The 24,655-nt window shown below is 41.8% G+C and overlaps 1 protein-coding gene across 1 annotated transcript in view; it reads right to left on the bottom strand.

Annotated features, from left to right (window-relative positions):
* The window catches only part of UBE2O (ubiquitin conjugating enzyme E2 O), a 1,895,179-nt gene that overhangs the window by 1,490,181 nt on the left and 380,343 nt on the right, over nucleotides 1-24,655 (bottom strand). The window contains exon 6 of the mRNA XM_044089038.1: nucleotides 13,970-14,030. Coding sequence (XP_043944973.1) covers nucleotides 13,970-14,030 — 61 coding nt within the window. The remainder of the gene's footprint in view (nucleotides 1-13,969; nucleotides 14,031-24,655) is intronic.

The raw sequence follows: 24,655 nt of genomic DNA, 5'->3' as shown, positions 1-24,655 counted from the left end.
GGACAACTAGAAGATAATTGTATCCTTGCAAGCAAGTGATGTAGGTGGTAAAAACGGTGAGGTTAATAAGACTAACTGCAATTAAGATTATTCTTTTATACAATTGGAATATCAAACCGCACCAAATAATAGGTAAACAATTAGTCGGGTAAGAAATGATATATTACTAACTGGAGATTAAATTATTGAAGGAACTAATACCCACATTTACAGAGTGGTTAAATACATTGAATAGTGTTATGCCAGCAAAAATATAGGATGTGAGAGTAAGGCATTAGGAATGAGTTTCAAGGGAAGAGAAATGTACTGTTGCTCATACTAAGTGCAACTAACTGTTTTGTTTAGCTAATGGTAGTCACTGTTTGCGCTGTAGAATTTGAAAGCAGTGTTAGTACCACAATTGCCTTCGGTGCAGAAGGCTGTGGATGCTACTCCCACACCAAGCAGATGAAGTGCTAGTATTGCATGCCCTTTCAGTTGCTGAGTATTTGATGCATTTTAAGGGGGAAATAGGAGTTCTTCACTCTGTGTGCCCTCCTTGTATGAGATGCCTATAAACTATGAACATGTTGGTTTGTCAGTCATTCCCTATTGCAATATTAAGAGCTTACCAATTTTTTTAATGTAACATCAGCAATTTAATTCTTCAAGGGCAACAAGCACTGAATTTGTAAATGAAACACTGAAATGCAAAATTGTTTGCTAATATAAATTGTTCATTAGTTACAGATCTCTTTAATGTGAAATTATTCAGATGACCTTTACTTCTGCAGAGATTGTGCATACTGACTGACATTGGTGGAGTGTAATGACAGAAGTTTAAGTGGTCTTTTATGGTTGAAATGTTCTGTATTGGGCAGTTTGTCATTATTGGTTCATATGTTTTGTTTCATTGCTTGCTGGAAAAATATTAAAAACTATAAATTTAAAATACACTAACAAGTGGTGCTGTATTATAGAAGGGATATAATTAAATAATTTTATACTATAATTAATACAATTTGTATATATTGTAATCATCTTGTTTATCACAGTAACAGGAAGGATACTGTAATGGCTGTGTCAAGAAAAAAGTCTAAAACATTCAGTTAAGCATATAATGAAGTTGTTTACATCACTGATAATGCAGACCCAGTTTCATATAACTAAGGGTCAACCACACAAAAGCAGAAAACACTCAGATTTTCCTTCACCCACTCAGTAAAACTAATATTGAAAAAAGAATCAATAATGTGCATATATTAGGGCTATTGGAATTATCTTTAAAAAGATGAAGTGATGATTTGCAACTGTGTCAATGTTGGAATTATGAAGAAATGCTTAATTAAGCATTAATTAAACGATATACATAATGTAGTGACTGCACAGTTAAAGTTAAATACAATTATAATGTGTTGTGCATTCAGAGCACAGAATGTCAGCTTTTATTTAAACAGCAACTTGTGTTACTGAGAGCTAATCTTGGAAGCCAAAGAACACTAATCTGTTTAAATCTGTATAATCTGAACAGGCTCATGGGAGTCGGTTTAGTGTCCTACATGAGAAATACTGAGCTAATGAACACTATTTCCCAGTAGTTGTTTCCAAGTCATTTATAAATGTTGTTGTGTCTTTCGGTTAGACCCCGGTTAGAGGTCACTACAGCGGAACTCCGGTCCACTAATGATTGGCAGTAGATTTTTACTTGCCGAGCTGCCGGCCCTGACGCACAACCTTCAACAAAGGTACGCCCATTCACGCATGTCTCCACACAGAAGACGTTCTAGCTGAGAATCAAACAGGACAACGTCTTACTGTGAGGCAACAACGCTACCGCAGATAGATAAATAAATAAAACAAGGGGAAGTATTTTGAGATAAAACAAACACCTTGTCTTTATGGGAGGTAAAAAGTAAAAAAGAAAACTCTATTGGTACCCAAGTAAATAAATTGATTATTAGCAATGAATAAGAAGTTATTCCAGTATAGAGAACTGAACAGCCAAGCCTTCTTGATCAGAACTCAATAGGGCTGCCAGCTGAAAGTTGCCCTGAGTTAGTTGCAATGTACATGGGGTATGTAAAAAAAATTATCATAGATTACTAATTAAATCTAGGTATCTGTAACCATTTTAGAAGTAAAGCATAAAACAGTATGCGCACTGAGAATTTTGAACAGTGTTTATGGCAACTGGGGAGAAATAGCCAAGTTAATGAGACCCTGTAATGGCTGTGTGGGGGGGGGGTGCTGTGTGGGTGGAGATGGTGGGGCTGCGTGGGTGGAGGGGTGTGGTTGTGTGGGCAGGGCTGCATGGCTGTAGGAGGTGTGGCCGTGTGGGTGGGGCTCTGAGTTTGCACCCCCCTGCAAAAAATCCTGCGGGCTCCCTTGCTGACAGGTACCCCTTTCAGGAAGGCAGCAGAGGTAGCAGTGGCCCTAGTACAGAGACAGCCCTTACAGTTTCATGAGGCTTTTTACCATGATGACTAACAAAAGGAAATAAATTGAGAGATCCACTTTCAGATAGACTGTTTGGAGACTGGTTTCACTTCAGAGTCAATGGCAAAAGACACAGTTTGTCTGATTTTCTGAAAGACTTAGCTCTGTTAAGGTAGAAGCAAAGCTATCTGTGCACATCCGAGTGAATAATTCTCTTCTCACAGTCCTGAGGTTTGGGGAAGAAGGTGGGCAATTCTATAGCTTGATTCATGGATGTTTCCTTGACCACCTTGGTCATAAAGGATGGATTAGGTTGGCAATTCTATAGCTTGATTCATGGATGTGTCCTTGACCACCTTGGTCATAAATGATGGATTTGTCCCGAGTGTACTCTGGGTGAAATATGAGAAATGGCTCCACTGCCATGAGAGCCTGCAGCTCAGAGAACCTCCTAGCTGAGGGGACAGTCAGTAAAAGGGCAGTCTTCCAAGATAAGAATTTCAATTCAGCAGAAACTGCCAGTTCAAAGGGGAGCAGTATTAATTTTTCTAGAACAAAACTGAGGTCCCATGAAGCTGTGGTTGTCTCCTGGGAGGTCTCATGTGAACCACATCCCTAAGGAATGGTTTTCATCAGAGGGTAGGAAAAGTAGGGATGTGGGCAGAAATAGCAGAGGTGTGAATTTTGAAGGAAGAAAAGGATAGACCTTTGTCAACTAGGGTAGCCAGGTAATCTAAAATGTCAGAGATATTGGCTGAGTTAGGATTGATGCCTAGCTGCTGACACCAAATGGAGTATTTTTTCCACTTGGCTGAGTATGACTTCCTAGTACTAGGTCTTCTAGCCTCCTTGAGAATGTTTTGAACTAGTCTGCTTAGAGTATGCTCAGAGGAGCATTTTGGGAAATTATCCAGGTTAAGAGCTTGAGTCTGTAGGTTGGGATGTACAAACCTCCCCTTGTCCTGAATCAGAAGGCCCACTCTCTGAAGTAACTGCCATGAGTTTTCATTGGTTAAACTTAGTAGTAGAGGATACCAGTACTGCTTGGGCCAGTCTGGGGCTATTAGAATAAATTGTGGAAGAAGAGGCAGGGGAGGAAACACAAAGGTAAAGGTGGCTCCAAAGGAAGGAGAAAGCATTTGTCCTCCAGGCTATGGGTAGTTTGCTCCTGGAGCAGAATCTTTTCAGTTCAGCATTTTCTTTGGTGGCAAAGGTTTGTGTGGGGATCCTTGTATCTGGACTATGCTGAGAATTGTTTCCCTGATGCAGATGTCACTCATGGGGGTCCATCAAGTTCCTGCTGAGATGACCTGCTAGTGTTTTGGGACCCTGGGAGGTACTGTGCGCCATGGGATGCAACTCGAGAGAGTAAGCTGTCTCCCCAGACTTACATTGTTAGTTGACAAAGAGGGCAAGACTGAGTGCCCACTTTTTATGTACCACATGACTGTGGTGTTGTCTGTTTTGACAAGCAGGACCCCTGGTTTCCAGTGATCTTTGAAAGCTACTAGGGCCTTATGCACTGCAATCTGTTCTTTCCAATTTATGTATGTGTTTGTGTCTGAACTGATTCTTCCATCTGGCCTGGGACTGAATGTGCTCGAAATGAGGCACACAGGTGGTTTCTGAAGCATCTGTGGTTAAAGTTTGGCCCTGACAGATGAATTTAAAGGGGAGACTCAGTTTCTGGGCACATGTCTGTGTCTACCATGCAAATTGCTCTTTGAGGCAAGGGATCAGCTGAATTTCTGTCTCCAAGGACTCGAGTGCTGGCAACACAGATAGCGTTAACACTGGAACTTCCACATGTGTAGCCTGGCCACAGGAATCATGAGGATACAAGATGTCACACAGCCTAATGCTCAGAGGAATTCCCTGCAAAATGTTTTGTAAGTACTAAGTCAGGAAGGCAACCTTTTCTGGCGGGGCAAAGGCCTTCTGAAGGGTGGAATCCAGAAGAGCCCCCAAGAAAAATATCCTGGTGGATGGGTCTGTGTTGGATTTGAGAAGAAGATTTATGGTAAACCCCAAGGAGGTTCTAAGTGAAGCACAGATCCTTGAGGAGCTTTCACAGACTTCTGGCTTGAATGAGGCAGTTGTCTAGACAGGAGTAAATTGGGATCCCCTTTGCTCTGCAGAAGGTGATCACAACAGCTAAACAATGTGAAGACCTTAAGAGCAGCAGACAAGCCAAAGGACAGTGCAGAGAACTGAAAGTGACTGGTGCCTGCTCTGAAACTAAGAAAACGTCTGTAAGATTCCACTAGAGGAATGTGCAAGTAAGGATCTTTTAGGTCTAAGGTGATCATTAAAGCCTAAGGGGCTATAATGGGAAGAACCTAAAGGTCAACACTTTGAATTTTGGTAACAGCATGAACTGATTGAGGGTGGTCAGGTGTAGGATAGGGTGCCAATAGCATTCATTTCTGTAAACCAGGAATAGCCTGGAATAAAACCCCTTCCCTATTTGATGTTCTGGGACTGGTTCCACTGAGCCGTGTTAACATAGGTTGCGGATCTGAGAGCGCCTTTGCTCTTTGATTTTGTGGAACATCCGGCCGGGTAACCTAAGTATCTTAATGGCTCTTTGAAAGTGACCCTGTAACCATCTGAGACAACTTTCAGAGCCCAACTTTCAGAGCCCACTTGTCAGAAGTAACGAGGAACCAATTTTCTTTGAACAGGGATAACCTTCCTCTTACTCTTCCTCCTTTTCTAGAGAGGGTGAGGGGGTTGGGGAAAGAAGAGTCACTGCTGCTCTCTGCCAGGGCCCTGTGGCCTGTAACACCCCTGTCTAAGGGGGTCCTGAGGACCACTGTCGATGCCTTTGTGATAGATGCTGCCTTTGAGGCATTTCCCCTCTGGGGTTTCCTCTGGCTGCTTTTTGACTGAAAGGGAAAGAACCAGTGTTAAGCAGGAAAATTCCTACTAAAACTAAGAAGCTGAACTTAGAGGAAGTCCTTGACAGTTTGCATAGATTTTGATTAATCTTCCATCTTTTTTAGTACAGCCTCAGCCATTGGCCCAAAAGGGAAGTCCTTACTCAGGGATGCATGTAAAAGTATGGATTTGACAGTCTGGTACAGTCTGTTTCTTAAGTCAAGCATGCATTCTAACGACAAACGTACAGCAACTCAAATAGAAGCCTCCATAGCATCACAGCCGCAGAGTAATGAGCATCTGCCATTCCAGCTCCCAGGTAGCTCAAGGTCTAACAATTCCTTGGAAATGTTCTTGTCCTCCAGGGAGGATAATTTTAGCGCTACTTTATCTGAAATACTTCGCTGGCACTTTATCATGTGAAACTGGCAGTTAAGGGCACTCATGGCTAGGGTAGCGAAGTGCAGACTTTTTTTAACCAAACTTATCAATGGCCCTGCTTTCTTTGTCAGCAGTTGAAGAATTCTTTAAAGAGCTGAGTTTTGTTCCTTTGGGACCTGGAGTGACAACCTCTGGGTCAGCAGAGGGGTTTTTGAAGATGTATTTATGCAAATCCATCACCATGTAAAACCTATCTAGTTTAAGGGGCTGGAGGTAGAAAATCTGAATTCAGGGAAGACTCCATAAAAACATTCTCTACCACCGCCAATACAAGAGGAATAGCCAAAGGTTTGTTCTGGAAGGTCAAGGAACTCCCTAACCTTTTTAGATTGTAGGTATTCCTGCACCTCCCACTGGAAATGTTCCCTCATGGCATGGAGTGTTTGCCCAGAAGTGATATCTTTAGGAGCTGAAGCCAGATCCTCTTCAGTATCTGATTCTTTAAAAATAGTAAGGAAGGGTTCCCTTCTAAAAGACAGATGCCTCCTTGTCAGAATCCTCACCTGAATCAGAAGGTTCAGAAAAAACTTCATGGGTAGGATCCCTCTTCATTTTCCCTAAAGTACACTGCAAAGGGGGTTGCTAGGTCTGACTAAGAAAATGAGGTCCTCAAGCTATCCTGACTAGGTCAAGCTAATAACCTAGTGTGTGGAAGCTGGTAGGCCTAGGCATAGGACCTGAGGTAGAGCACTTCTTAGAAGTAGCTTTGGCCTTGGCTCTTCCGAAATCCTGAACGCCAGTCTCTTTGTAAAGCAAAGCCAATGCAGGCCAACACCTCAAAGGAACATTGCCAGTACAAGATCAGTCATCAGAAACGGGTCTGCTGAGCGACTCCGGACCCAACCAATGAACTAAAACCCATGACCTGTGCAGAAGTTGAGGGACAGCATGCTGGAGTCTGTACGGGTCTCAGAGGCCTGCATCACCACCTCAATAGCGAGCCTTGGGGGACTGGCAGACAATGAATGGTCATCACCCATGACCGTAAGTGTGGGCCTTTTTTTCTTTGTCCTACCTATGCTTGGGGAGCTCAACCTTGGTATGACCGGCAAACACCACTGAATGCTGCAAAGATGACAGATTAAGATGCCTAGCTAAGATTTTGGCCCTAGGCCTGATAGTCTTAGAACTGAAACAGGCACAAAAAAGTAGTTGTGTACACTTACCATAAATGTAGATGTTCAAGTGTATTCACTGTTGCAGTCATTACATTTGGGTAATCCTGCTGGCAAGTTGCCCTCAGTCGGCCTGAATTCCAAAGTCTTGGGTCCTGCGTCGGCTGTCGTCACCCCTTCCCTGACATCAGGTCGTCAGGGGTATAAAAGAAGCAGCAGACGCCATTTTCTTTAGTTTTTCTTGCCCCAGATGTCAGGTGCCCCCAAAAAGGGTAGTCAAAATTTATATCTATATATAAAATAAGATGCAGCAATATAAACTTTACCTTCATCCACCAGCAAATACACCACATAGGTTGTATAAATCAGAGAAGGAAAGATAGGTTCCATCAGAAGAAAAGAGGGGGAATGGCGGGTGGGTAACCTGGACTGCAACAGTGAATACACTAACATCTACATTTATGGCAAGTGTACACAACTGCACTATGTTCTTCATGTTTCACTGTTGCAGTCATTACATTTGGGTAGCTATGGTTGGGAGGCTGGAGCTAAACAGCATTAGGAGCGGCAATGAGACCCTGCAGAACTGCAGTGGCAAAGCCTGCCCTGGATTTAGAGTAGAGTGGCAGATTATAATGCTTTGTAAAGGTGTGCACTGAACTCCCAAGTAGCTGCCTCTAAAATGTCCTTGGTTGGTACTCCTCTGAGAAAGGCTGCTGAAGTGGCTGCAGCTCTGGTGAAATGTGGCCTAATGCCCTTAGGCACTGGCTTTCCATGGTATAAGTAGCAGAAATGAATGCAGTGGCCTATCCATTTTGAAACAGTCTGTATTGAGATAGCCTTTCCTTGTGATCCTGCAACATATGTCACTAATAATTGCTCTGTTTTTCTGAAAACCTTGGTTCTGTCCAAGTAGAATCTAAGCTTTCTGTGTACTTCTAAAGAATGCAGAATTCTTTCCCCCTTGTTCTGTTGCTTTGGATAAAAAGTTGGCAGATGAATGGTTTGGTGAAGAGCCACACTGGACACCACTTTAGGCATAAATGTTGGGTTTGTCCTCAGGGAGACCCTGTCCAGATAAAAAAATGATAAAAGGTTCCACAGCCATGAGTGCCTGCAGCTCTGAAACTCATCTTGCAGAAGTTATTGCTAGGAGCAGAGCTGTTTTCCAAGATAAAAACTTTAAGTCAGCAGTAGCAGCCGGCTCAAAAGGAGGCAGGGTGAGTTTTTCCAAGACATAGTTGAGGTCCCATGCAGGCATTGGTGATTTCCTTGGAGGCCTTAAATTTTTGGCTCCTCTGAGGTACTGTTTTAATAAGAGATGAGAAAAGATTGGTGGCTCTGCATTGTAATGAACCGAAATGGCAGAGGCATGAATTTTAATAGATGAGAAAGATAGGCCTTTGTGCAGCATCTCAGTTAAGTATTGTAAAATCTGAGGAATATTTGGCACAGCTTCATCTGTTCCTTGTGCCTGGTTCCAAGCACAGAATCTCTTCCATTTGCCAGCATAAGATTTTCTAGTACTAGACCTTCTGGCTACCAAAATGACATCCATCACAGCTTTGCTGAGAGCTGTGTTTTGTATGACTACATTATCAGCTATGCTGCCAGGTTTAAAGTCCTGAGCTGGCTGTGCAGGATCCGATTGTTTTGCTGGGATAGTAGATGCGGTACTTGAGGTAGGGTCCAAGCTGGGCATGGAGACAAGCTCCTTAATACTGGGTACCAATGCTGGCGGGGCCAGTCTGGTGCAATCCGTATCATCTTTGGCTTCTCTTGTCTGACCTTTAGAAGTACCTTGGGGAGGAGAGGCAGAGGGGGAAAGGCATACACTGACAGGTTTCTCCAGCTGCAGGATAGGGTGTCCACTTTCCATGCTTGTCTGTGATAAATCCTTGTGCAGAATCTTTGTAGTTGGTAGTTGAGGGGAGGCAAATAGATCTAAGAACGGGCATCCCCATTTCCTTGTTATCATGCTTAAGACTTGTGGATCCAGCTGCCACTTGTGGGGATCCATGAGGTTTCTGCTTAGTTCATCTGCCAGAGTATTTTTCCTTACTGGCAGGAATTGTGTCTGCAGATGTACTTGGTAAGTCAGTGCTGTGCCCCACAAAGTCATGGCTAGTCTGCAAAGGGGGTAAGAATGGGTGCCCCCCTGCTTGTTTATATACCACATGACTGTGGTGTTGTCTGTCTATCAGTAGTTGTCCTGCTTGAAGTAGGTCCTTGAAAGCTGTCAGGGCATTTTGAACAGCTAGCAACTCTTTTTGATTGATATGTAGATGCATTTGGTTTGACGTCCATGTTCCCTGAATGCATCTTCCTGCCATGTGGGCCCCCCGGCATAATCTGAAGCATCCGTTGTTAGTGTCTGCCTGGCTGGGGGTAATGTGAAAGACTATCCCTTGTTTTGGTGACAAGCCTTTGCCCACCATCGAAACTCCTGTTGCAGGCAGGGAATGAGAGTAATTATTGCTTCCAGGCTGTGGCAATGTTGAGTCCCACCATTTTTTAGGTACCACTGAAGTTTCCTCATATGCAGTTTTGTGTATGGAATTAGTAGGATGCAGGATGCCATGAAACCCAAAGCCTGCAGAATTTTTCTTGCAGATAACTGGGCCATTGTTGCTAACAGTTTGAAGTAGGTAGTCAGTTGTCTTTGTCTGGCATGAGATAAGCCATCTGGGCAGTTGTATTTAAGCTTGCACCCAGGAATATCTCTTGAGAGGGTACTAGTTTTGATTTATTTTCGTTGACTGCGTACCTTACGCATGTTAGAAGTTTTTTCACAAATGCCAGATGCTGTAGAATGCTCTTGTTCTCTGCTTGATTTAGACAGTCATCCAAGTAAGGATATATTTGTATTTCTCTTTGTCTGCAGAATGCAATTACTGGTGCCAGGCACTTTGTAAAGACCCTGGGTGCAGTAGATAAGCCAAAGGGCAGTGCAGAGAATTGGTAATGCATTGAACCAGCCTTGAATCTGAGGTATCTTCTGCATATTTGCCTGATTGGGACATGCAGGTATGCCTCTTTTAGGTCTAAAGTTACAAGCCAAGCGTTCTTGCCCAGCATGGGCAGTAGCTGCTGCAAAGTCAACATTTTGAATTTTGGTATATCCAGGAATGTATTTAGAATCGATAGGTCCAGAATTGGCCACCAGGCCTTGTCCTTTCTGGGTATCAAGAACAGTCAAGTAAAATCCTTGTCCCCGCTCTTGCTCTGGCACTTGTTGAATGGCCCTCATGTCCTTGAGGGATGAGATTTGTTTTTGTGCCTCTGCCCGTTGATTTTTTTTGGCAGATCTGGCCAGCCGTTTCTCTTTGGCAGGGTATGGAAATGGAACTTGTAGCCTTGTGACACGATATTTAGAACCCATTTGTCCTGGGTTATAATGTGCCAATTTTGAGAAAAAAAGGGCTAATTTACCCCATAAGGGTGCTGCCAGGAGATAAGTGTTTGGTGCAGGCAGGGGGAAGTCATTGGGACTGTTTCTTGTATGGTTGGGATTTGTCTTCTCCAACTTTGGAGGTAGAAGCACCCCGTTGTTTTGACCTGTACGAACTTGCACCTGGGATCTGCCTCTAGGGCATCTGGATCTGCCCCTTTGAGGTCTGTCTGACACAGAAAAGGACCAGTTCTTTGTAGGCCAGTATCTACTAAACCTAGGTGGCTGTACTTGTAAAAAATCTTTGACAGTTTGCATAGATTTAGCTTTGTCCTCCATTTTCTTTCTGCCTTAACACCAAAAAGTATCATGTGTAAAGGTGCATCTAATAATTTAACTTTGACAATGAAAAGGCAGATTTTGTTCCTTTAACCAAGCATGCCTCCTAATTACAGAAACTGTGGCCCTGCAGGAGGCCTCCAAAGAATCAAAACCACATTGCAAAGTATGCTTTCCAACTTGTTCAGCTGCATGCAATAAATCCTGCATTTCCTTGGTTTCTGCACATTCAGAGTTTAACATTTTCTGTTTAAGCAATGCCATGACATTTTGCTATTATTTGAGCATATGAAACTGACAGTTTAAGGCACTTATAGCCAAGGTAGCAGATGTGTAAACCTTTTTTCCCCATCTATCCAGTGCCCTAGAATCCCTGTCAGAGGGGGTAGGGTTTTTTTGCAGCGGAAGCCTGGGACCCTGTGAAATAGTTTCTGGGTCTGCAACAGGGTTTTTAAAAAGGAATTTATGAGAGTCGGGAACCCTGTAATATCTGTCAGGCTTAACAGGAGCTGGAGTTATGGAGTCAGGGGTCAGACTAGACTCCGCAAACACATCTACTATGTCTAACACGGGTGGAATGGCTAGAGGCCTGTGTTGAGGTAGTCAAAGGAAATCCCTGAGCTTCTTTTTAGATTCTGAAAAATCTGGGCTCTCCCAGTGGAAATGCTCCCTCATGGTATGCAAGATTTCCCCAAAAGAATAGTCCTCTGGTAGAGAAGCTGAAGGTATAGATTCTTCAGCATCAGAATCCTCATGGGTGGGGGGGGGGGAGAATATTCCTGATCAGAAGAGGAATCAGAAGAAATAGAAACCTGATCTAAAGATACATAGTCAGTCTCTTGCCTAGGCCTCTTATCAGGAGGGGGATGGGAACCCCTGAGCAACGTAATCAAGTCTTCGGCCATTTTGAGCATCTGTTTTTTCGACATAGAAGCCTGACCACGTGGCTCTTGGGTTTGCTTCTTTGCTTTAGAAGGTGCTTTTTAGTCTTTGCCTTTGAAGCCGATGCCGGTTTAATGTAAAGATGTTTAGGTCTGAATACACCCTCAGAAGCCGGTGCCTGCTTAGCGGCTCCAGACCCATCTGAGGGAATAGTGTCCGAGGCTCCAATACTTTGAGTTTCCAGCGGATAGCAGACTCCACGTAGGAGTCGGTAGCAGCCTGCGACTCTAAAGTAGCGGGCATCAGGGGCTGCGAAAGCACCTCACTGAGAAATGGCAAACCGGTGACTGGCTTAGGAGAAGCTTCATTGTCGGTTTTGGACCTTAGTTGTTTATCTCTCTCCCCTTTTCTTTGCGTTTTTTGTGAACTCCGGTAGTGGGAAGGCTATCAGACGACATTTCTTGATAATTAAACCAGCGTCCAAAATAGTTTAAAGCAAAATCATACTGATGCTTAGTGCGTTGGTTAAATCTAGCACAAAGCCGACAACCAGAAACGTTGTGATCAGGGCCTAGGCAAGGAATACAGTAAGAATGAAAGTCCTTATGAGGTATTTGCTTTCCACAAGAAATATATTTAACTTTTTCTGACATCGGTCTGGAGCAAGAAAAAGTTTCCCCAACGGGGTAGTTAGCTTTATTGAAGACTTCGGGTCTGACACAAACACGAAAATCTCAGGAGTCGGCCGACCGTCACTTGCGAACTGCTTCTGCTTCAGGCACCTTGCGGCAAGAAAGACTGAAGAAAATGGCGTCGTCTGCTTCTTTTATACCCCTGACGACCTGACATCAGTGAAGGGGCAACAGCAGCCGATGCAGGACTCAAGACTTTGGAATTCAGGCTGACTGAGGACAACCTGCCAGCAGGATTACCCAAATGTAATGACTGCAACAGTGAAACACGAAGAACATCAGGGGGTATCGCTAAAGGCCTGTGCTGAGGGAGAAGAAAATCCCTGAGCCTCCTTTTTGATTCTGAGAAATCTTGACTCTCCCAATGAAAATGCTCCCTCGAAGTATGCAAGGTTTCTCCAAATGATAATACTCAGGAGGTGATGCAGATGGTATAGACTCCTCTGCATCAGAATCCTCATACATAGGTATAGAAAACTCCTGATCAGAAGAGGAATCAGAAGAAATAGAAACCTGATCTTAAGATTCATAATCAGTGTCTTGCCTAGGCCTCTTATCAGAAGGGGGTCGGGAACCCCTGATTAAGGTAATAAGGTCTTCGGCTATTTTGATAATCTGTTTTTTAAGGCATAGCAGCCTGTGCATGTGGCTCATGCGTCAGTTTTTAGTTTTAGAAGTTGCTTTTTTCTTTGGTTTTGCAGATGTCATCGGTTTGATATAAAAATGTTGAGGCCTGAAAATACCCTCAGAAGCAGATGCCTGCTCAGCGGCTCCAGACCCATCTGAGGGAGGTACATCCATGGGTCCAATACTTTGAGTATCTCATGGCGTGCCGGACTCCACATGGGTCTCGGTAGGGGCCTGGGACTCGAAAGTAGCGGGCATCAAGGGCTGCAAAAGCACCTGAGTACCGGCGACTGGCTTAGGAGCAGCTTCGTCGTCAGTTTTGGACCTCGACTGTCTGTCTCTGTCCTTTTCTTTGCATTTTTGTATGTACTCCGGTAGTCTGATTGCTATCCGATGACATTTCTGGGTAGTTAAATCGGTTTCCAAAATACTTTGAGGAAAAAATATACTGACACTTAATAGTCTGTTGATTAAATCTAGCACAAAACAGACAGCCAGGCACATTGTGATCAGGGCCTAGGCAAGGAATACAGTATAAATGGAAATCCTTATGAGGTATTTGCTTCCCACAAGTAATACAATTAACTTTTTCTGACATCGGTATGGAGCAAGAAAAAAGTTTCCCCAGCAGGGTACTTAGCTTTAGTGAAGACTTCGGTTATGAAACTCAAACTCGAATATTTCAGGAGTCAGCTGACCGGCACTTGCCAAATGATTCTGCTTCGGGCACCGCGCAGCAAGAAAGACTAAAGAAAATGGCGTCGGCTGCTTGTTTTATACCCCTGACAACTTGACGTCATAGAAGAGGAGACCGCAACCGACGCAGGACCCAAGACTGTGGAATTCAGGCCAACTGAGGGCAACCTGCCAGCAGATTACCCAAATGTAATGACTGCAACAGTGAAACACGAAGAACATCATGTTTTCCTGAGTTATGTGGAGTCTGTTTATTCTGCTTTTTTTGCTGAAATTGGATTAGGGGAAAGAAAATCCCTTGGACAATTTGGAAAAGGAGAGTTGAAAAATCTCGAGTCCCTGAATCAGCCTGCCTCTTTCCCCACATTTTGATCACCTCTGCAGCAGATGGACTGAACACCATCTCTATCCAAGGAAAGAATTTAAAATCTCATTTTTATCATCTGGAAGGCTACGAGAATGTAGACAAGGAAATCTCCTTAAAACCATACCAGTGGGCATAGCCTTGGTACTAGTATCAGAGTCATACATACACAGCAAATTAGTAACCACCTGTGAAAAAAGAAGAAACTCGTTTATTTAAAGCATATTTGGTAAATACAAATAAATGGTGTCTGTACATCTTAGAATCTTGTACTACACTGAACATGGAGCTTTTCTCTCCAGGGCTCCTCTGAAAAAGGACAACTTTTGTAGTCGGACTTTCCTGGTAAACAAATGTAAAATAAAATAAAATTCTTCACAAGAAAAAACTCTGGATAAAACATTCCTCAGTGTCACAATACATCAGAATAAAGTAACATATGAGCCTGACATTTTAAAATTCTGATATTCAAAGTTGCTGAAGTATACACTTTTTCCATGCCTGCCACTAATTTTCCCATCAGGATTGGAATTAACCAAGTGCTTAGCTGCTGGGTCAGATTGTTTGGGAATAGTGTACAAACATTTAAAAGACTGAGGAGCTTTATACATTCTACCTGCCTTTTTATGGACAGCAGGATAACCATCAGGAGAAGTGCAAGCAGTAAAACACCAATCCTACATCAGGAATGGGTGTAGGTAACTGGAAAATCTTTCTGTAGCAACTAATTTTTTGAGGGACTGAGACCTCATTGTTCTCCCACTGAAAATACTTATACTGTCTATCAACAGTCAAACAGAAACTGAGCCTCCTCTGAGACTGAATAAGAAATCTGAGGACAAAACTCAACCTGTCCCTGCATCTTCCTGAATCTCTTCAGAAAAGGTGGCATCCGTTTATTTCTTTTATCATAAAGTACTCTACAGGAAGGAACAGCAGCCTAAATCAAACCGAGCCAATCCCAATAAACTACTCCTATGCAAAGAAATTTGCAGAGGAATACATACATGCTTGGTTTTCGGTTTCTTTTTCATAGGAAAAATGGGGTGGGTACAGCATTCTGACAAAGGATGGAAAACTTACCTGTTCCCTCTCCCAGGACCAACAACAGTGCTCTCTTGCCCACTGAGGGGATTACAACAGCTGCAGAGGACGTGGCTGTAGATGCTAGACCAGAATGATGTGGGGTAAATGACGAGTGGTGTGAAGTACAACCAATGGCCACTGCAAGTCACCCACCTGTAGCTGAGGCAAATTGCTGGCCTGCTGTGGTGGCAAAGGATGTTTGCTTAACTTTTTCTTTTTGTGGTTGGGAGGAGGACTGACTGTGGGAGTGAATCTGTTCCATGGTCAAGCTGAAAATAGTACATCTATCCTGGGGAAAACAACAATGCCAGTAAAACTACCAGTCCACCAAAGTTACTTTTTTGACAGAAAAAAAGCCATAGTAAAAAGTGCTTACAAACAATACTGCAGCTCCACATAAAATATTTTATCAGTTAAACTACTTTTAAACTGACAGAAGCAATTAGTGATCCATCTGAAACTATGTTGCAATCTCAAGACAATCTGTTAAAACATAACACTCCTAGTTTTAAAATAACTTTCCTTAAGAGGAAAGTAATATCAGTAAAAAAATAAGAAAATGGAAGTCCCCCCGAAAGAACCTGTCTACCCAGCTACAGAAAGCACAAGTTCATATGTTCATAGCTAAACTAGCTACCCTAAGGAGCCATTCTAAGCCTAGCCAATTTCCCTCTCAAAGGTGAGAAACACTGTACATTCCATCTGTGAGTTAAACACCTTAACCATTATACCTACTCACAAACATTATATAAACAAGCTGATAGTTGATTCTCAAAAGCCTCAGGAAGCGTACTCTTTAGCAGCTGTAAAGGGCAATGCACTCAAACTTCTCTTAGCTCAACTCATGCTGCTTGACAGATTGGGTGCCTGGGAAGGTGCCCTAAAGCTTTGGAAGCTGGCCAGCTGCTGTATCCTTAGCAAGATATAACCCATACAGCTAAAGCTATGGCAGCTGTGATCAATAGGAAGATTATCAGTTGTCATTAATACAAATCTTAGAGTACACAGCCCAAGACTGAGCTTTCTGGTCTTCAGATTGAGATGGGCAAGAATTTTACTGCCCATAACCTGCTAGAGATGTAGCTGTGTAGCCAGGAGAGGGAGGAGGTGTCAAGACTTAGTATGGATAGTCTAAAAAGAAAAATCCGATGAGATGCAGTGTCAAACACCTTAAGATAAGTCAAAGAAGAGAAAGGAAACAGTTTTCAGAGTCATTGCATCAGTGCTATGATGGCCTGAAGTTGTGCTGGGGTAAATGAGAGGTTATCTTTTTACTGTCTGAGAAGTTGGGACTTTTGTTAATGGAGAAAGAATGGCTATAGGGCAATAATCACACAATCCAGTGGAGTTTACTTTGTGAAAATGGGTACAATGTTTCTTGAGTAGATCTGTTTATGAGGACAGACACAGGGTATGCTTGTATGAAATAGTTTTCTTGTGATTAGTATAACAAAAGGCAAAAGCTTTAGACAACCACTTAGAAACTGTTTTTAACACATTAAAATCCCAATAAGGGATCAGTTTTTTCCTGGAAGCTTCTTATGCAAACCCCTTTCAAAAATATTTTTAACTAGACATCCTTTTCCATTTACTGATGTAGGATTTTCTAGTAGCAAGCCTTCCTGCCTCCATTACTAAGTACTGAACGTCCTCAGTAAACAGGTGCCTAAGGGGAATTAAAAGCAAGTAATACAGGCAGGCAAATGGACAGCTGAAGTAGACTGGGGTCAGGGTGTATCAAACAGCCTTGATCTTGTGTGAGCAGATCCAATTTGTGAAGCATGTGGTAATGATCCCTTACCATTTCCAAAAGAATGAAGAACCACTGTTGCCGGAGTCAAAAAGGTATCACAACAATGATCTCTGGGGATTGTCTCAAACTTCAGAAGTACCCTGGATATCAGTGGAAAGTGTGAAAAAGCATGTAGGAACATTCCTATCCAAAGACAGGAAAAGGCTTCTTACTCCAGACCATCTGGCCTGGAGTCCTGAAGCAGGATCTTGCTAGAGGATTATTCAAACATGAGGGAAACCGGTCTAACTGAGGAACTCCCCAAAGATTGCTCAAATCTGGGAAACCAACTTGATCTAGTTTCCAGTGATGCGGGCATGCGCTCGTCATGCTCAACTTGTTTGCCTTACAATTTTGCTGACAGATGTGCAAGATGCCTATAGAGTAAAGATTGGGGATTGGTATAACGGTTAAGGAAAAAAAAAAACACCAGGATTTGGAGATGGCTGTAGAATCCAGTATAAAAATCTTTATTCGACAAGCGCTTTTGTGGGTAACCCCACTTCTTCAAATGTCCAATACATTTTAAAAACAGCTCTTGTTTTTTAAAATGTATTAGACATGAGAGGTTATGTAAACCAAGAGCGGTTTTTAAAATGTATTAGACATCTGAAGAAGTGGGGTTACCCATGAAAGCGCTTGGGTCGAATAACGATTTTTATACTGGATTCTGCAGCCATTACAAAGTCCTGGTGTGTTTTTGCTCTTTATTCTTGATCTGTTTTGTGCAGGACAACTGTGTTCCAAACCTTTGGTGGCAGTCTTGTTTTTGCTGATAATGGTTAAGGTGTTTACCTCGGTCACAAAATACAGGGTTTGATTCTCACTTTCAAAGGCTCATAATCTTCTTTCGGCTGTTCCCGTTAGGGGTCGCCACAGCGGATCATCTGTTTCCATTTCTTCCTGTCCTCTGCATCTTACTCTGGCACACAAACCACCTGCGTGGCCTCTCTCACCACATCTATAAAAACCTCATCTTAGGCCTTCTTTTCCTGTTACCTGGTAGCTTCACCCTTAGCATCCCTCCTCAGCACGTCCAAACCAACGTAATCATGCCTCTCTGGCTTTGTCTCCAAACCTTCCAACCTGGGCTGACCCTCTAATATACTTATTCCTAATCATGTCCACCCTTGTCACACCCAGTGCAAATCTTAACATCTTTAACTCTGCCACATCCAGCTCTAACTCCTGCCTTTTTGTCAATGCCACCGTCTCCAAACCATATAACATAACTGGTCTCACTACCCTCTTGTAGACCTTCCCTTTCACTCTTATTGGTACTCGTTTGTCACAAACCACTCCTGACATTGTTCTCCACCCACTCCATCCTGCCTGTACTCTTTTCACCTCTCTTCCACACTCAGCATTACTCTGAACTGATCCCAAGTATTTAAACTCATCCACCTTCACCACCTCTACTCCTTGCATCCTCACCATTCCTCTATCCTCCCTCTCATTCACACACATATATTCTGTCTTAGTCCTGATGACCTTCATCCCTCTTCTCTCTAGAGCATATCTCCATCTTTCAAAGGATAATTGCTAGGAATAAAATGGTTCACAAGGACAGCCAGACTAGTACTTTGCTATGAATCTATGAATGTTCTCTTGGAATCCCAACTTATACAAGAGATCTCTCACCCAAGTGAGAGGTTCCTGATGCTTCAAAAAATCTATGCAATAAGCATTTCAGACTATGGAAAAACATGGATACCCTGTAGCCTGCAATGAACTATAACAATCTTTATTGTAGACCCCTGCCCTAAAGTACAGCCACTTGTGTGCTAGCCGCCTACTAAGCAGTTTGTTACTCGGGCGCTTCACCCAATCTCGTGTAAACCACCTTGCAATACAAAGTCCCTTAAGGAAGAATTGCCTGGATGGACACGACTCCTGCATACTTGTTTCAAACAACTAACTTTAGTGTGCAGGTGTTATTAGTTTTATAACTCATAACAGACTATTCAAGGTTTAACTGTATGTTAGACTTTCACAGCGGCGTGCACACCAGCTGGCTACTACCGCCGTACTTTTTAAACCCCCCCGCTCCCATCTTTTGCATTGTGAAGCAACTGCATTTCTTTGGAAACACTACTAGGTGGCAGTATAAGCCCTTACAATCCCAAATAATTCCCCATATTTTACCCTAATGGCTCTCGAGCTCTCAGTAATTTGTCCTTCACTTTTTGACTGGCGACTGGTTTTGTAGACTTCGCTAACTTCAGGGAGTTATCCTTCTGAGCTCCTGACCACAGCTAAAACCCTAACATACACTTAACTGTGGATCCCAGTAGCTCAGTGTGAAAGCAAGCGAGTGTCACTGATTTGTTTTGGCTGCTGCTCATTTCCCCATCTTAGTTCTACCCGCTCCATTCGCCCTGCGGGCTCACTCCACTCCCCTACCCCAAATCCCACACACCCATGGCACCTATACTCTTATACTTCACTTACCACTCCCACTACCTCCCATACCACACCACATCATCCCATACCCATTCAACTTACCCAACCCCACCCATACTCAATCTACCTCTCCCACACCATCACATACACTTAATTCCCCAACCTTCTCACCACTAAATACCAACTCTCACACGTCACCCCTATTACCTCTACAATCTAAGTTTACCTTCAACTACATATCCAACATACCACACCATGACTACAAAATTTACCAGATTTCTAGCTCTAATATTTGATTTTGACCTTGTCCTTCATAGCCCACCTCACTAGACCTCTCTATACTAATCACTCTCCCCCATCCCATTCTACTTCCTCAGCCATTATACAACATACACTCGCTGATCTGCATTTCCCCCAGTCTCTACTCCATGAACAATACTTTCCTCTTTCCCTATAAACGTTTACCCAACCATAAACACACCACACCCTTCTATATCAGCTCTACCTCAATAAAACTTACTACCCACAAACTTAATACTAAGCAACTTAATTACCTCCCATCCCATAATTGTCAACTTATCTCTCTCCTCCTCTAGTGACATACACTCAAACCCTGCCCCCCCAAACAACCAAAACTCTCCATTTGACCCACCCCACTCACCCAGTAAGTTCCTCTTTCACAACTGTAAATGCCCAGAGCATGTGTAATAAAATCCTCAACATCCATGCCTGGTTTATCTACAATCAACCAAATATTCTCTCCATCTCTGAAACTTGTCTGAAGCTCCATATAAAAAGACTCAGAATTAATACCACCCAGCTACTGTATTAGAAATGACAGGACACACAAAAAAGGGGGAGGTGTTGCTCTCCTCTACACCTCATCCCTCCTAGTTAGCCCCTACTCCAAACCTATTCGCAAATTCGGTAATGCGGAATTACTCCCAGTCCTTCTGCAGATAAATACGCATAAATCTGTATTGTCACCCTTTATATCCCCCAGGAGACAATGTCTCAATCCTTGAAAATATTCTCTCCTTGTTCTCTTTTAACATTACCAATGAAACTATAATCCTGGGTGATGTCAACATTAACTGGGACACAGTTCAATCAACCAACTATCTAAACATAAATCTTTACAACTTCACTCAACTGATTTCCTCAACAACCAGACCATCCAATGACTTCACTCAACTGATTTCCTCAACAACCAGACCATCCAATGACTTCCACTCTGGAAGCATCTTAGGCTGGATTCTAGTTTCACATCCCCACTACATAAGTAATAGTGGTACCTTTCCTGACCCACTAAGTGACCACCTTCCCACTTTTGTTCATTGCATTCCCTTTCCCCACAGCTAACCTATACCTATACTCGGTACCTAAAGAACTTTAGCCCCACTAAATTCTCAGAAGCAGTACAAAGCACAAACTGGAACCCAATAAAACACTACCCCTACACAACGCTGTTACCTACTTTAATACAACTTTATAAAATTTGCTAGACTCCTTTGCACCCTGGAAAACAAAACTTACAAAAAGCAATCCCATCCCATGGCCAACTAAAAACACCCTACTCTGCATGAAGCTACGTGATAAAGCTTGGAAATGCTACCATATAACAAAGACCACATCTACCCTTAATGAATACAAAACACTCCATAATAAAGTAAAGAAACTTGTAACTTCAGATCGCAAAACCTATTTTGCCACACTCCTAACCAATCATAACTGTAATCCTAAAAAAGGATGGGATGGAATCTCCTCTCTCCTCAACCTAGGTAAAAAGAGAACCCCTGCCCTGACCCAAATGCCTCCCATTTGGAACTAGCTTGCCAATTTAACTTTTATACACTCAGCCAAACTAACATCATCCTTCTCTAATAACCCAGCTTACCCACATCAACCCCCACACATCCCTCCCACCTCTAACAACTCCAGCTCCCAACCTCCTCCATTTTCCATGACCTCCATTCCTGTCTCTACAATAAAAAATTTCTAAAACTGAAGACTTGTTCTAATGCCCCAGATGACATATCCTCCTACTTCTTAAAAATAGCAGCAGAAGCCATTGCCCTCCCAATCTGCATACTAATAAATCGATCAATTTCTGAATGTCATGTCCCCCCAACTCTGGAAAAAAGCCTTCATTATCCCACTTCATACAGGGGGCAACAATAATAACATCTCTAACCTCTGACCTATTGCGATCCTATCCCCATTTCTAAACTTCTCGAAAAATGTATTCACCTGCAACTTCTTCCTTATCTCTCAAGCAATAACCTACCTACTTGTACACAGCACTGTTTCAGACCCAGCCACAGCACCACCACCGCTCTACCTTCCTTCATTGAAACTGTCAATGAGACTCCAGTCACATTGTGTCCACCCTGCTCTTAGACCTTTCTAAGGCCTTAGACACCATCGCTCACAACCTGCTCCTTACTAAACTCTACAAACTAAATCTTTCCCACTCAACTATCAACTGGTTTACGAGTTACCCAACTAACAGACAAGCGGTCAAGTGGAATAAAACCATTTCACCTTTCCTTACTACTCCCACAGGTGTGCCCCAAGGTTCTATTCTAGGACCCCTCCTATTCAGTATTTTCATAAACTACTTCTATCTTGCATTCCCTAAGCTAAACTCATCCAATATGCTAATGAATCTACAATTATCTGCTCTGCCACATCAGCCTATTCATTATCAAAAATAACTCGGGATGCCTTCTTTTCTACTGAATGGATGCTTAACCACCTGGCACGCAATGCATCCAAAACCAAATTACTGACACGCACCCCTTCTAAAACCACCATCCTATTTAGTCTCTTTCTCTATCACCAGCCAAAATAACATACTTCTCGAAATAGTCCCCACTGCAAAACTATTAGGAGTCCTCATTGATAACCAACTAAAGTTTGATAACTATATTCATTTAAACATAAAAAAAAAAAAAAAGCCACAAGAAACTTGGCTTGCTCTACTGCCACTACCGTTTCATCTCTCCTGCCACCAAGACCACTCTTGCTACTACTTACCTCATCCCTTCCGTGTTAAATGGAGCCTCTATCCTTACTAATCTTCTATCCTCCCTCAAGTCAAAACTCTCCTCTTGCTACTACAAAATTTCTAAATTTGCTACAGGCCAAGGATCCTCTAATCACCACTGTAAATCCCTACATTAACTGAACTGGCTTGAGCTACCCAATTACCTCATCTATACTCAACTGATCCAATCCTGTAAAAACTTTTTTAAAAACATGTGAACGAGATATTAGACAGTACTTTGAGAATGTGCACTGTTGTTTTAATAATTTAAATCAAGCTGAAAGGATAGCTTTAAATGCCTTAATACAAGACCCTAATATAGTAATAAAACCAGCGGATAAAGGAGGAGGTATTGTAGTAATGGATTCAGAAGCATACATCAGATCATTAAAGACCTTATTGAATGATCAAACTACTTATGAAATTATTTAACCACTTAAGACTCAACACATTAAGGGAGTAAATGATAAACTTAAAATATTACTGACTGAACAAATTTTAGAAAAAAAGTTATTCATGTTCTTTTGTATTGAACACCCAATAATACCCTATTTAAGGCACTACGGAAAATTCATAAGCATATATTACCACCACCAATGCGGCCCGTCTCGGGGAGAGGATGGGTCACTGAATGTATTTCAATGTGGGAAGAAGCTAAGCTGAAACCTTTACTTGAATTATATCCAGGTATTTTGAAAGACTCTGCACATTTTGTCTGAACTATGAGACTTGTCATGATTTGAATCTTAAAAATGTACTATTAGCAACTTTAGATGTAAATAATTTATTTACAGTTATTGGCAATGACTTTGGAATTAAAGCTATTGAGGAAATTATGAAAGACAAAAATGTATATGATGAGAAAACCAAATGTCTGATATTAGAAGCATTATGGTTGATCTTAGAAAATGTTTTTATGTGTAATGGTAGTTACTATAAGCAAAAACAAGGTATTGCTATGGGCACACCATGTGCTAACTCGTATGCAAATCTGGTGCTAGCTTATTGGGAGCAGAAATATTTGCATGATACAATGCATTTATGGAATGAATATGTCATGTTTTATGTAAGATTTGTGGATATTTTTATGTTATGGGCACATAATGAAAATTCCCTCTGTGAATGTCAAATACATGGATACTACAACTGATTTCTTAAAGTTCTCTCAATTTTAGTAGTGAAAGAATAGCCTTTTTAGATGTAAATGTTACTAAAAATCAGCAAGGCATTCTGCAAACTACCCTTTATAGAAAAGAATGCTGGAAGAATCACTTTTTGGATGCTCATAGCATGCATCCTCAGTATACCTTTCGTAACGTAGTGAAGGGTGAATGTTATAGAGTTTCAAGGCTATGTACAGATATTGATGTGTTTGATACAGAAATGGATATCTTGACATGACATTTGGTAGATAAGGGTTATCAAGAAAATAAAACAGATAGGGGTAGACATGAAGTGCTCTTAAACAAGATAGAGCGAAACCATGGTTCTCAGAAAATTCAAGAAAGCCCACAAGAACATCTTATAGCTATAATAGTAAGTCTAATGTGACATTAAAGTTTAGTAGTAACATTTATGATATCAGTAATATTATCAAGAATAATTGGAAGATTCTTTTAAGCGATTAAGGCTTGAGAGATAGTATAGAGAACCTAAATTTGTATATAGGCGTAATAATAACCTAAAGGACCTATGTCATGAACCTGAAAAAAGGCAGAAGAGTAGTATAAAATATTCAAGGTTGGGGACATTTTCATGTAGACACTGTAAGGCATGCACTTTGTTAAACAGTGCAGGTTATTTTACACATCCAATCACTGAAAGAAAACATAGCTTTGATTTTTATGCTGATTGCCATACTGCAAATGTGGTTTACCTTGCAAAATGTAAACAATGTTCAAGTTTTTATGTGAGGAAAACAAACTGCAAACTCAAAACGAGAATATTAAATCAAATGTCTTCTATCAGATTAAGAGATGAGAAAAATGACTTGTATAAACATATTAAATGCTTTCCGGATCAGTTTTTCATTTTTGGTAATGCAAATACAAGGTGGGGGGGTGACATTGTTAAAACTGAATATGCAGAGCTTAAATGGATTTTAAATTTGGCAGCAGACACCATATCCTAATAATTGTGTTCCTTTAAAACAAGCCATGAAAAAAAGGCGGGTGAAATGTAAAAGTTAATTGTTTAATTGTCCAATGAGTTTTTAAAATGTATATAAGATGTTTTAGAATCAATGTAGGTTGTCTGAAGAAGGGTATCCACCCGAAAGCTCTAACCTGTATTTTTTAATAAATATTCTTATATTGGCTTGGTTTTGACTATCTTCTTTTTGCCTGCTGTTTCTACTTTTGTAAAGAAGAGTCCTTAAGGGAACAAAGGAAGTATTTTTGTTCTATTTTCTATTAGTTTCAGTTTTAGTGAAAGCACACTGGGTCTTTAGTAGCAGGTCAGAGAGGGAGTCAGCAGTGCATATG

Source organism: Protopterus annectens, chromosome 12.part0, assembly GCF_019279795.1.
Source record: "Protopterus annectens isolate FY-2018-M chromosome 12.part0, PAN1.0, whole genome shotgun sequence".
NCBI lineage: Eukaryota > Metazoa > Chordata > Ceratodontiformes > Protopteridae > Protopterus > Protopterus annectens.
The sequence above is the reverse complement of the archived record's forward strand: the minus strand, read 5'-3'. Positions and strand labels throughout refer to the sequence as shown.